Genomic DNA, 14451 nt, shown 5'->3' on the forward strand with positions numbered 1-14451 from the left:
CTGGTCCGAGGAATCGAACCAGCAACGTTCTGGTCCCAAAGGTGCTTCTCTAACCATTAGGCCATGGCTTCGCTTATTGTTTCACATCACGTGAACTTGTGTGTAGACATTTAATAAGTAGCAAGCACTGCAGTTTCAGCATCAAGGTGTGTGACAAACTGCTTGTATTGGGCATCTGGACTAGCAAGTTGTCCAACTCTGGTGAATGGCCTTTTCCTAGCCTACGCTTACACTTTAAAATAAAAAATGTCACACACCTTGATGGCTACGAGTTCTGTTTGGCACCAAATTCACTGAGGTGAGGGTGGAGAGGGAACTCGGTTAAGGTAGCATACTGAAAACAACAGCTGTAACCCACATAAACTGTTGAGTCGTAGCATTCTTCAGTGCAGCTGTCAGAGGAGATTTTTCCAAATGTGCACAAAGGGGCTTGAGGTTTCAAGCTTTTAAAACTGCTCTTGACGGGTGCAAGTTATCCTAGGGATATAGGATTACACGGCAGCCATGGGCAAGTCTCCTAACATTTATTATAGGACAGCGAAACACAATGACATACGTGCTGAGGGTCATGTTTTTACAGCAAGCGACATGGAACCGGGAGGGGAACCCTGCTCAATCACCTGTTGGGTGGCAGCATAAAAAAAAAATAAAACGACTGGAAAAGCAGGATACGCATGTTTAATAACAGGGTGTAATGACTGAGGGCAAAACATACTACACATCCTTATCTACGGTAGCACGACTGTACTAGGGATGGCGAAAACTAAAAAAAATCTTGACCGACCACCGAGCGTCATTAGCCGGTTAAAGTCGGTTAACCTAAGAGTTTAAACAGGGATGCAAACGGCACGCCTTTTTCACGGCTCGTGCAGATCCGATTTTTTTTGGGGGGGGGGGGGGGGCATTGGAGTGTCTGAATAATTTCATCAGAGTAAATTCTGTATTAAAATTACTACATAAGCAAATGCCATTACAGTCCATGAAAAAGCCGTGAAAAAGTCGGCTAGCCGCACACTACGCCGATCCACGCGGTACCGAACCGACCCATTTCAGAGCCGACTCCCGACAGGGCACGCACACATCCCCGACTAGCATCATAACAAACATTCCGCTAAATATCACGTGACAACTTAATAGCTTTGTGATTGGCTATTGGATAATAGTTACTGTTAAATCCAACACTTGAAGATGCTACAGGCTGAATTACAAATGACACAACATGGAATATGTAGCGCACTATCTAGGCTGCATGAGCTATTATTTCCAACCTTAAATAGTGCACTTATATAGGGGAGTTAAAGCGATTTGGAATTCAGCCACACAACTTGAGCAGAGTGGCTTTCCAGCCCACTGTGTCTATGGATAAAGCTTCAGTCTATGGAATTACAGTATATACCTGCATTAGGTGCTACCAACACGTATTTCTCGCGCTAGAAATTGTGTTTAATGATGTCACGTGTTATATGCGAAAGATATGATTGGCTATTGCTAGCGACTCTCGCCGATCAGTCTGGCTCCCGATTAGTTTTTGTGAGATGAGTCGGTACCATCGAAAACTAGTCTTTACGCCTGACTCGCGACTTCAGTTGGCTCGGTACGCTGAAAATCGGCGTAGTGTGCGGCTAGCTTTAGTTTGTGTGGAGAGATATGATCTGCAATAACATGCATTGTTGGCTACAGACCGAAACATACTTTCAGAATGCACTGGCCAAGGCAGGACTAAACTCGATGTGCCTTCTAATAATAATTTAAAAAAAACAGAATAGTAATTTGTAAGCTAAAAAGCCTGTGTCTACACTTTTCTTTCGCCGAGTGGCAGCTGTGTTCAACTGGGGCGGGACATGACTGAATGGGTGTTTCTGATTTGTCAGCTGTCTTTAACTGGGGCGGGAGGGCGGGACATGACTGAATGGGTGTTTCTGATTTGTCAGCTGTCGTCCTTACACCGCATGGCATGGCCCAAGCGTTTACAACACAGAATTCCAGGTTCTCCGCTCAAAAATCGGCAGCTTCAAAACGATGGATTTTTTTTTTTTCCACCGACAACCAAAAAAAAAAAAATTAACCGGTTGACGTTGATTCGGTCAACCACCGGTCAAACGGTCATCGGTTAACATCCCTAGACTGTAGACCGCTAATCTAGTCCTGATTATTATATTTATTTTAAAGCAAAAAAAGAACAGCATGTCCTCTCAAGCCTAAACAGCATTTGCACATGGTACACGGGCTATATAAAGGAGATGAAGTTGGTATTACCAACACTGATCAGCATGCAGGGTGCGTGCATCCTCTGAATTCTCTGAGTGCACTGGGCCTTAATGTGTGGCACACTCATGGGGTTTATAAGTTGTGTTCTGTTATTAGAGCGACTGCTGCCTTTTATGGGTCGCTACTCAGAAGGGGAAGCATGGAATACGTTTCCAGAAGGAACGCTAGAGGCAATGTCAATTCTCCCACTGGCTAGGTTTACTGAATAAAAAAAAATATGCACCAGATATGCAAAATGTGGAACGGTTGATGAAAGGCGACAGTTTATCCATCTTGAAGGGAAAGCTCACCTTCACTAGGCTCCCAGAATCCTTGGCTTTTATGGGGATCTGCATCTGGAACATCCTTCCCACTACCGCGGAGGAATCTGGAAAGCCGCTCGGTTGCGCTGCTGCAGACACTACTGCTTGCGCCTCCTGGAGGTCGGAGAGCACTGCCGAGTGCATGGACGCCTCCAGCTGTGCCATGTCCCCCAGCACCTCCAAGGTTCCCTGGGGTGATGAAGCCTGAGCTGCCGGCAGCATGACGGTCAGCAGGAGCAGCGCTATAGTCCTGCTTCCCAGCCTCAGCATGGGCCAGCAGCCTGCATCCCAGAACTTGCTCAGTTTATTGCGCATACTTGCTTTTGTTGTCTCGCTCTGGCACAAAGAAGACTGTCCAGTTGAGGGGGCAGCATGCACACCCCCTGCCGAGCCCCAAACAACTGATCCTTTTCTTGTTTTTTTTTTTTCCCTAGAAGCGCCCCCAGCTCCCCAGCAAGCCTCTTCTTTTGTTCTCACCGCTTTCCCCTCTTCCCTTGTCTTTTGTCAGAATCTCTTCAGTACTCCTGGAATCCCATTGTCAGAAGTTGCCTCCGAGACCTGGTGAAAGAGGAGAGAATTCATTAGCGTGCATTTCAACACCAAAGGAGACACTGCGATATCTAGTTAAGGAAACTAAAACACGGACAAAATAACGCCGCCCAACCTGACCGCCAACTCGTATTCGGTCGACAGTCTGGCCGATTCTTTATTCCCTCCACTCAACTTTCCTTTGGTGCCACACACACACACACTGTTCACACAGGTGGATAAGTCTAATCTTATTAACATTCACAGCTTTCTCTGTCCTGGCTCGGCAAACTCGCTCAGCCATTACCAAACATGTCCCTGAAAAGCACTCTGCATCAAGCAGACTGTGAAGAAAAATGCGTTAAGACAGGGGGTCAGTCCACTGATCAACTGACTGAAGCGTTTCTGTGGGGAGAGACAGGAATAAATGCATGGCTTTCCCCTATTGTTTCATGAAGAGGCAGAGACAGAACACTGAACTCTGGGGGTTTAGTCTTCATCCTGGTGCTTTCAATTCAACCTCAGTGCATGAGAAGGAGCCATCTAAAGGAAGGCAGTGGGCAGCCGGGTTGATGCGTTTGAAGAGGGGGATGCAGTTCCAGACAATACAGATGATTTCCCCTGAGCTCCTCCTCTCAGTGCCACTCTGGCCTGGATTCAGGCTATGAGGAGAGAGGAGGTAGAAGAACTGGCTCTCACGCTCCGAGCTATCTGGGCCCCAGTGAAAACAGACCAGAGCTTCTTTAGTACACTTATAAAAGAAACAACAGCCTTGTACAGTAAAGCTTTCCTCTTGATAGCTTGTAGTGTTTCTCTCAATGCCGGCTTGTTCTAACCAAGAAAAAAAAAAAAAGAACAAAATTTGTCTTGTTTTTCAAGTCTGGTTCGTGTTAGCCAGCAACCAGACACCTGCACTGTGGACTTGGAGATATAAACAGAAGATGGACAAAAAAGGATTACTACTGTGCTGAATAACATAACAGTGTGTTTCAGGTTAGGAACCCCTTTGTGAATCCAGATTAAGAGCTGATGAAACATGACTGGAGCTGCGCAACAGCCATCGGAGCCAAGAACCATCGGTGGCCAGCCATCATCTACTACCCCTGCGGTGTGTTCCTGTTAGGATTTTAAATACACTCGCCGCTTGCCAAGCCATTTGTTTCCATGTCGGCTAACACCGAGTCAATCGTTGCTGGTGAATAACCAACACCTCCATGCTCTCTACTCATTGTCTAGCATCACAATGACAAAACTTGTTGACAGCCAGCCCAGTACAGCACGCCAGTTATTTCTTTATTCCTGTTTACATGCAAAGAAAACCATCTCCCACAAGTAAAGATGCAAGCTGACTTATTGCAGAACGAATACAAATGTCCAAAATCTTCAACTTAACACAGTTGGAGGATCTACACAAGCAGGAAAAAAAAGAAAATACTGCAGTACAACATAAGGTCAACCTTAATGCATGGGCAGAGGCCTTAACCCAGACTAGTCCAGTGCTTCCTATAGAAGAGGCCGGGCAATGGAAAGTAGAACGGGAGAATCAAAAACAACCTCACCAAAAACCAAGACAGTTCAGTGAGTTTGTAAAAGCTGCAAACTCCCCCCTGGTCACTCTAAACGAATGAGGGTGCTTGACTGAAAAACAACCTGCTAGCATTATTGATTAACAAATAACACATCTAATTCACGCAACAGTGATTGTGGTGGAAGACGAAGGCTCAGCTTTGAAAACTGAAAAAAAAAAAAAAAAATCATCATCTTAATTCCGGATCACTTTTCATGCTCCATTCAGAAATTTGCCAAATGCAAATCCTTCATTCTGACGGAGCATCATGATGATGGACAAGGTTGGGTCATGGTTTGTTTTCCCACCTGATTCACTTATGGGCACATGAAACAACAGGTTTAACCCCATCTCCAGTTGCAGATAAACACATCCTTTCAGGACTCACAATGCGAGAGTCTAAAAATAACAACAACAACCCATCACTAAACTCCTTTTTAGAAAAAGCGGTTCTAGTCAGTTAGCAGGGCAGAGTTGACAAGGCTCACTACGTTTCAGCCGGGAAGGTAAGTGCGTACTTACTTGCATTGGGTGATCTGTACTGCACTCGAGCACATTTTATTCCCAAAGTCTGGATTGCTTGATTGCCATGTAGCGCACTCAGGCGCGGTTCACTTGGCCCGCTTGGAAGAGGTGCATAAGCGTGATCGCTCACTGCACAAAACTCTAACTCGATAGCGTGTTCTTTTCAATTTGTTGGAGAATATTTGGGTTAAAAACAGGTCTGGTTCTCACTTTACAGATGAACATTAACTGTAGTTGGCGCGTAAAGCTGCATGATGATGATGATGATGATGTAAGCGCATTTGGGACCGAGACAAAGCACAAATGTGAGCACAGGCCAGCGGGGGAGGGGACAATCACTCTTGGGAGCGGTACAAAGCAATCACTCCTAGTGCGAGTATGCTCTAAACCTGATAATTTCCTCACTCTATCTTTGCCTCGAGTGCAACATTAAGGCCCAAATACGTTCACATTAGCACAGAGGGCAGGCCTCTGGTGGTTGAAAGGTTTTTAACCGAGTAAGGTATATAAAGCCTGTTAGAAACAGAAGCTCTGGAAGCCAACAAGTGCTTTCCCCCTGGCGCTATGGCAACACCCTTTGTATACAATGTTTACGGGGGCTCGCGGTATCGGACAGGATTATAACGGCGGTGAGTCACTCTGTCTGCAAACGCATTCCACTCAGAGTCACTCAACCAGTGAAGCTCAGAGCCTTCAGTTCTGGAAAATGAGGACCAAACAACGAATGCCTTGTGGAACAAAATGCACAAACTTTACCCTCATTGTGGTACTTCAAAAAAAAAAAAAAAGTGCACCACCTCTTAATTTGTCATTATTTCTAGATTTGCTCAAGCACCCAGAAGCCCAAGCACTGGCTTCTTATTGGACAGGAACAATGCTGAATTTGTTACTACAATATAGTAGAGCGTAAGGAGGTTAATTTAGTCCTAAGCAAGAGGGGGGAAAAGACAAAACTAACTCGATCATTTGTTTATGAAATGCACGACCTTCAAAATGTATGCCAAACCTTGAAGCTGTAATAATAAGACAGCACTGAATGCAGCTCAGTTATTTAATCTGAACTCCACTGAAACAACAACCACCAGCGATTTAGCAATTTAGGCCATGTTGTTAACACTGAAAAAACACAATGCACACCACATTCACAAACACCAACGCTGACTTTTCCCTTCTTTCAATATTTTACGAAATTGCTTTAAACCACTTAAGGAGTGAATATGATCGCAGGCATGGGCCCACTTAACACTTAATGATGTTATGTTGACCTGAAACAACCACCTGAAAGAATCCCATTTACTCAGTTCTGCATCAGTGCAACATTTGTTTAAGAAGGAAATAAGTACATAAAAATCAATAACTCCTTGCCAGAACAACAAAAACAGTCTAATAAAAGATGCACACAGTTATTTGGAGGGAACTGATAACCATTTGGCATTTCGGTTTTTGCAGAAAAGCAGGTCTGTAAAATACGTTGCAGGTTTATCCATGGATTTCAAGGCCAAAGTACGGTCCAATGGGGACGATATTCGCCACTTCAGGTTGGTTCAAAGGTATAAATCCCTTGCTCAAGGGCACAGTGCCAGGAAACTTTGTATGGTTTTGAACCTGTAATGTCCTGAGCGATAGCCAACCATTAATGCGCCAGGAAGGTGGGGGAAAAAAAAAAAAAAACTAACCTTAATGAGGTTCTTCTCAGGTTCAAAATGGTACAATTTGGAGAAAAAACACTGCCTGACTTTCACGAGAGGCATTCAAGAGAGATCAAAATGTGTCGCTGTCCAACTTACAAAGCCAACTTAAGCAAGTGCCAAGCTTTTAGCAATATTTCCCTCTTTTTCAGATCATATATTCCATTTCAGGACCAGATTAACTTGACAACGCAATTTTTGCTGCTGCTTGTACAATACAAAGTGGTTTACATGGCTAATTTTGCCAGACAGCTACGTTGCAGTTATCCCATATACAAATCCCCAGGACTTTAATGAAACTTGACCTACGGCTTATACGTTCATCTTCAGTAACTGCTTTTCCCTGGTCAGGGTTGTGGTGCATCTGGGACACGCCCTGGATGAAACAAATCCTTCGCAGGAGACCATGCACACACAATCACACCTTGTGGAAATTTAGAGTAGGCAATGCACCTGCCGTCGTGTTTTTGGAAGGAGGGAGGAAACCAGAAACCCCAGAGAGATGGCAACCTGAGTTCAAATCAAACCTGTGACCCTGGAGTTGTTAGGCAGAAACTAATAGTTTAGGTAATACTGCAAAAATCCACAAGCTGAGAGAGAGAGAGAGAGAGAGAGAGAGAGAGAGAGAGAGAGAGAGAGAGAGAGAGAGCGCAACAGAAAAAGAAAGAAAGAAAGAACAAATGAAAGGAGAGTAACAGAAAGAAAGAAATAAATGAAAGAAGAGTAACAAAGAAGAGACAGAACAAACAAAGGAGAGTAACAGAAAGAAAGAAATAAATGAAAGAAGAGTAACAAAGAAGAGACAGAACAAACAAATGAGTGTAACAGAAAGAAAGAAAGAAAGAAAGAAAGAAAGAAAGAAAGAAAGAAAGAAAGAAAGAAAGAAAGAACAAATGAAAGGAGAGTAATAGAAAGAAAGAACAAATGAAAGAAGAGAGTAACAAAGAAAGAAAGAAAGAAAGAAAGAAAGAAAGAGAACAAACAAATGAGTGTAACAGAAAGAAAGAAAGAAAGAAAGAAAGAAAGAAAGAAAGAAAGAAAGAAAGAAAGAGACAGAGAACAAACAAATGAGTGTAACAGAAAGAAAGAAAGAAAGAAAGAAAGAAAGAAAGAAAGAAAGAAAGAAAGAAAGAAAGAAAGAAAGAACAAATGAAAGAAAGAAAGAAAGAAAGAAAGAGACAGAACAAACAAATGAGTGTAACAGAAAGAAAGAAAGAAAGAAAGAAAGAAAGAAAGAAAGAAAGAAAGAACAAATGAAAGAAGAGTGTAACAGAAAGAGTAACAGAAAGAGCAACAGAAAGAAAGAACGAACAAATGAAAGAAGAGAGTAACAGAAAGAAAGAAAGCAACAGAAAGAAAGAAAGCAACAGAAAGAAAGCAACAGAAAGAAAGCAACAGAAAGAAAGAAAGAAAGAAAGCAACAGAAAGAAAGAAAGAAAGAAAGAAAGAAAGAAAGAAAAAGAACGAACGAACAAATGAAAAGAGTAACAGAAAGAAAGAAAGAAAGAAAGAAAGAAAGAAAGAAAGAAAGAAAGAAAGAAAGAAAAGTAACAGAAAGAAAGAAAGAAATGAATGAGAGCAAAAGAAAAGAAAGAAACAAAGAACAAATGGAGAGCAACAGAACGAAAGAGCAACAGAAAGAAGGAAAGAGCAACAGAAAGAAGAAACAGAAAGAAAGAAAAAGAGCAACAGAAAGAAAAAGAGTGAAAGAGTGAGCGAGCAGCAGAAAGAAAGACAAAGAGACAGAAAGAAAGCTGCCAAAACAGGAAGAACACAGAAAGATGGGGACATTATGGAAATTGTTGCTTTTCTGAACTGACCTTTTACCCAGTGTGTGGTCTCCACCCTCAGTGGGGTCAGAGGTCATCACGACACTTAATGTGACAAGTACGAAGCTGAGAATCTCTTACGGAAATGACGCTTGCCAATGATTAGCCATTCATTACAATTAAAAAAAAAAAAAGAAAGAAAATCAGTATTTATATCTATTGAGATTTTTACCAAATAAAAAGTTTAAATTATCATTATGTACAACTATCCACTTTCATCACATGCAAAAATTGAATTTACTCTCAAATGGCTGGAATTTGCATTTTCCCCTACCACTACTGGGGGGGGGGGGGGGGGGGGGGAATGTAATTACAGAGTCTCTTATCATCTCGGAGTGTCTGCGCATATTCACTCCTCTGTACCGGTAACTCCTCGTTTGCTCCTGAACTGCGGTCAGAAATTCTCTGCTTCTGCACACATCTCCTGTTAATGAGGAGATGTCACGAGGACAAAACGGCATGTGCTGGCTACAAGCCTCGAAGGCAGATTATCTCCAACAAGAAATTCTCAAAGATTTCATGCTTCATATCATATTTCAACGCAGACCATGCAGGCGCATATGGGAGCACATTTCACATTCAAGCAAAGCCTTGCCTCTGGGAATTTGCGAGAAAACAGGAAACTGAACTGTGCATGAAAATCGCCAACACCTACGAAGAAAGAACTGAAAGAAACAAATATGAGAGGACTCCGCAGAGAGACAGCAGTGTGGGGTGGAAAAGTCACACCCAGTCTGTTTTTAAATTGAAAGTGCCCTTGCAAACACGCGGGTCGCCACATGCCTGCAGAGCAAACATGAACCAAGTGACCTGGCAGTAATGGCGATACTTGAGTAAGGGGCGTGGCGGCCATCTTGACTCTGCACACATTCTTGCAACAATGCGAAGCTTTTACTCTCCCATAGTTCATCACAAAAACACCCAAGGTCTCGTGTTACACTGGCTACCTGTGGGCTGGAGGAAATATTAAAAACTCATCTACAAACAGATTACGTTGCACTTTCGCAAATGCCTTCGCTGCACTAAATCAACATGAACATTGTCAGAAACTAGATAACCTATAATTAGGAATTAACGAAGTTTACTGCTCATATCCTGTGTTTGGGAAATCACCTGATCCTGTCAAACACTTTAAAAAGGTTACTGTAGCCTTTCAGACCCTACACATGCATTTTTAATTCAAGACCAGAGCTAAATGAACCAGGGGAAATAGGAAATGTTTAAGCGCAGCAGAAAACGTGTACGCTTTGATTAGTTGTGTGAAGGTCTGTTCGAGAAGAGAGTTACAGCTTATACGGGGTTTAACATATTCCTCTGTCAAGGCTTCTTAGATCTCTGGAATTACATCACAGCGACGCTGTGGTGCGGGGCGGAGTGCGGATTAAACCGGAGATGAAGGGAAACTTATTATTATAGTAAACCCTTCAGAAATCTGTAGGTATCTCGTATAATTACGTTTGAACAAAATGAGGATCTTTTACATTTCAATCCTGACATGTCTCTCTAGGGAACCTTATTAAAGAGGAGCTGATACCAAGACTAACATCTGGCCTAGATTAGGTTTTTGAAATCATTTCAAGCAACGAGCAGAGCTTGAGAATGAGACGAGATGAGACGAGATTCAAACCTGAAGACAGGAACGGCTACTTCCAGGCAATGGCTTAGGCAGAGGAAATGTGATATCCAGACAGCTTTGCCAATCATCCAAATGCTTCCTGAAATAACTAAACTGTTGCCGTGGGGAATATGGAGATCAAATCATATTCCTAATTGTTTCTGAAAATTGGGGCTTTATTGACCTTCGATTCCGAGGGAATGAGATGTTCAGGAGACGAAAATACGCCGACCACTCTCCAAGTTCCTCTTCTCGACAACTTGTCAAAATAAATTATATTTGCCTCCGAGCACATTTCCGCCAACGATGAACAAGATGCGCGTTGTGACCTTTCAAATTATGTCTGAGCTGCATTCGATGCGAGTCTGCCCAGAAATAGCTTGTAATCAAAGTGGTAATGGCCGCTCTGTCTGCACGCCTCTTTTTAGAACCATTTCAAGTGCGTGCTGACGAGCACACCGGGATAAACACTAAAGCTGTTCATTTCACTCGTTTTATCAGGGATCTTAAATGCTCTGTGAAGACCACCATCAGCTCCGTGGTGCAGAAAGACAGGTGGCGATAGCGACAGCTGGCACACCGAGACCGCTTACAAATCACAGCTCCAGACCCACCTCAAAGTCTGTGGAAAGCAACAACCTCCAAGTCGGGCCTGGTGTGTCTCTTGTAGCCTTCCAAGGTCAACCTGGGTATAAAAACAGCTCGGTGAGAACAACCTGTTCACCTCCAACGCTGGTGGTGTAGAACCAAGTTAATAAGCAGGGCCGGGGGAGGGGTATTTGTGGAAACGGTCCACCTTCAAAAATAGGTGGAGACACATGGTCGGCGTAGATACGGACATCTATCTAAAACTTCGCCGAGTCCTCAGAGTGGTGCTGCTAAAGCCTCATCTTGCTTCTTTAATCGCTGTTGAGTCTATAAATAACCTAGCCAGCCCCTTGCTTACACCTCCCTCAAACCACAGCTCTTTCTGGTCCACGTAATTGGACAAAAATAGTCTCAGCAAGGTCAAAGCACAAAAGTCTAGACAGCAGGTGACACCTTATCTCCACAATTTATATCATAGATAAATAAAATGACTACATGTGTGCATTTATTAGATAAAACAAAAAGTTAGGCATTCAAGGACAAAGCAGCACTGGCCCCTATAATTTGAGGACGACCACGTCCTCGATCACACTCAAATCAGCAGCCATGAAAAGCTCAGGCTACAGATTTCCTTGCTTTAATCGCAAGATGGACTCCCTCTCTCACTCACACATTGGATCTGCACCAAGTGGCTGCAGAGAGAGCGAATCCCTGAGCCTGTGAATGAGCAGTTCAGCTCACACTGAGGCGATGCCAGCGTGTTAAAGCAGGATTGGCTAAACGCTGCTGCTGCTTCCTCACTTTCAGTGATCTGGGATGACACTGCTCAGGATGCCTGAGGAAGGATAGAGAGCAGACTTGCTGTTGAGGAGAGACAACAGCGGGTTGGGGGGGGGGGGGGACAGTGGAGGTAAAAGAAAGTGGTTCGTCACGTTTCCTTAGCCAAGGGGGCGACAGTGGCATTCACAGCGTGTTCAACAACCAGGCATAGAGTCCTCTTGGGAATTGGGAAATACACTGCCGCACTACCTTATCTATCTATCCATCCTTCCCTCCCTCTCTCGCTCTCTCTCTGTGCGCATGTGTGTATTTGGGAGGGCATTAAGAGGACAAGACGCTACAGTGTTGAACGACTGTGCGCTGAAAGACAGCACTTCAAAGATGATCGATGTTTGCTCAGAGCAAACCACGGTGCTGTGCTGTGGAAGGAAGCAAATCTATTTCCACCCTCCGTGTGTTTGACAGGCACGTATCAAAGCCGCGATGCTACGGGTGCGAGAACGCTGCTGTGCTTCTGAAGACGGGTTCCCATGTCCTGGGAGCAGCGTGACGTTACCCCTCCCTCCCCGCACACTCCGCAAACTACTCAGGGAGAAGCAGATGGCTCCGTGGAGGCACGCAACTTGCGAGTGTAACCTGCTCAAAAGAAACACATCTGTGGAGCTCGTCTTGGATTAAAGACTCGGGCCAATAAATAGTTCAAACACGCACGGTAGATGTCAACAAAGCCGATGCAAGTGCAAACTTCGAGTAGACGGTTTAAGATGTTTGAACAATAATGCCACCTGTTTCGACAGAGGAAACACGTTGTTGAGCATGAAGCTGAGGAAAACACGACCTAAAAAGATACATGAACCAGCCTGTGGAGGAGGAGAACCACACTACTGTGAAGAAAATACAGTACCACTCAAAAGTTTGGGCACAGCTGCTCATTCATAGCGTTTTTCTGCTCAGCTAAGTAAAGAGAAACGACAGTCCATCGTTACTTTAAGACATGAAGAAGTGTCTTCATTAATAAAAATAAAGAACCAGTGAATTCGAAGAAAGTGCGGCCGAGTGTGGAAAGTGTAACTGGTATTGTATATTTAATTTAAAAAAAAAAAAAAAAAAAAAAGTGTTGCTACTGTGTTGGCTAAGGAGACAGTTTTTGTGCTTCAGAGATGTATCTGGAAAGCAAAGTGCTTCTGGACAAAATGAAATGTCGAAGCGCACAATTTTGGTCACCGTTCACACATGCAATTGAAGAGAGAGAAAAGGAAAGAAAAAGAAAAAATACACCAATCTAATCCCATAATCTAAACCGACCTTGACATGATCTGAAAATCTGGTCGAATGCTGTACCAAAGTATTACAGTGAAACGCTGACGGACAACTATGACTTTTTTCTTTTCTTATGGAAAACAAGCAAGTGATGCTACTGCGCTGATTGTGTACTACCACACTAACTACAGGTCTCCGTGTCTCCGCTGCAGACTTAAAAGCTTCGGCAAAATACATATTCCCGATGCTGCAAACACCTGACAAATTGCAGCTTGCACAGGGATATGGATCCACATCAGTACCTCTAAGTACACACTAGATGGGAGACGGCCTCATGTTTGCCATCACATTAACATCTACAAAAAAAACAACAAAGCAGCAATGCTGTAACAACTTTTACTGCAGCGTCATGGATTTCTCAAACGTGATATAATAATACAGCGTTTCCCCCAAGTTTATTGTGGGTTTTTTTTTGGGCAGGGGGAAGTGTCACCTGCAGGACCACTCCCTGCGGCTCCTATTACAGAACATTTAGGCCTGAACAAACAGTTCAAGGAGTCTTATTTAGGTCTTTACATTTATTTTACAACAATAATTAGAACGATTTTTACAACTGAACTACACTCCTGGGTTTTTCTTTTCTTTTCAGACCTTAAAATGTGCCCCCCGGGGGAAACACTAGGAAATCTCATCTCATATCATCTCTAGCCGCTTTATCCTGTTCTACAGGGTCGCAGGCAAGCTGGAGCCTATCCCAGCTGACTACGGGCAAAAGGCAGGGTACACCCTGGACAAGTCGCCAGGTCATCACAGGGCTGACACAGACAACCATTCACACTCACATTCACACCTACGGTCAATTTAGAGTCACCAGTTAACCTAACCTGCATGTCTTTGGACTGTGGGGGAAACCGGAGCACCCGGAGGAAACCCACGCGGACACGGGGAGAACATGCAAACTCCGCACAGAAAGGCCCTCGCCAGCCACGGGGCTCGAACCCGGACCTTCTTGCTGTGAGGCGACAGTGCTAACCACTACACCACTGTGCCGCCCACTAGGAAATCTTAAGATACTAATAAAGACCAGAAAAAAAAAAATCCTCACTGTTATGGAAGGAGTCTCCAGTGTAACAATCAGACCTTCAGTTTAAGGAGAGAGGACTCTGTACTTTCCTAACAAGCATTTTCAGATTTTGAATACAATAGGTGCTACAACATGTGTGAACCAACTTCCACACATTTAAACGCAACTATAAATGGATGAAAAAAAAAAGTGTATTTTTTTTTTTAAATAAACAAAGCACTTGAATCTTTCAAATGTTTCAGGAACGAAACACTTGCCGTTATTGGACAATAATCAAATAATCCACATCACACTATCCAGTCCTTGATTATTTTCCGATAACATCATGCCTCCGAGTGTTTTCCTCCTTATCTGCATCAAGCCTTCTCCAAGAAATCTTCCGAGCATGAATATGCCACCTATATAGGCAACCTTTGC

The 14451-nt window shown here is 43.5% G+C and overlaps 1 protein-coding gene across 2 annotated transcripts in view; it reads right to left on the reverse strand.

Annotated features, from left to right (window-relative positions):
* dag1 (dystroglycan 1) overlaps window positions 1-14451 on the reverse strand; it is a 41086-nt gene that overhangs the window by 16211 nt on the left and 10424 nt on the right. For both annotated transcript variants that reach the window (XM_060911002.1, XM_060911003.1), the window contains exon 2: window positions 2559-3128. In XM_060911002.1, coding sequence (XP_060766985.1) covers window positions 2559-2885 — 327 coding nt within the window. In that variant the 5' untranslated portion in view covers window positions 2886-3128. The remainder of the gene's footprint in view (window positions 1-2558; window positions 3129-14451) is intronic.

This window comes from Neoarius graeffei, chromosome 26 (assembly GCF_027579695.1).
Source record: "Neoarius graeffei isolate fNeoGra1 chromosome 26, fNeoGra1.pri, whole genome shotgun sequence".
In the NCBI taxonomy this organism is placed as follows: Eukaryota; Metazoa; Chordata; class Actinopteri; order Siluriformes; family Ariidae; genus Neoarius; species Neoarius graeffei.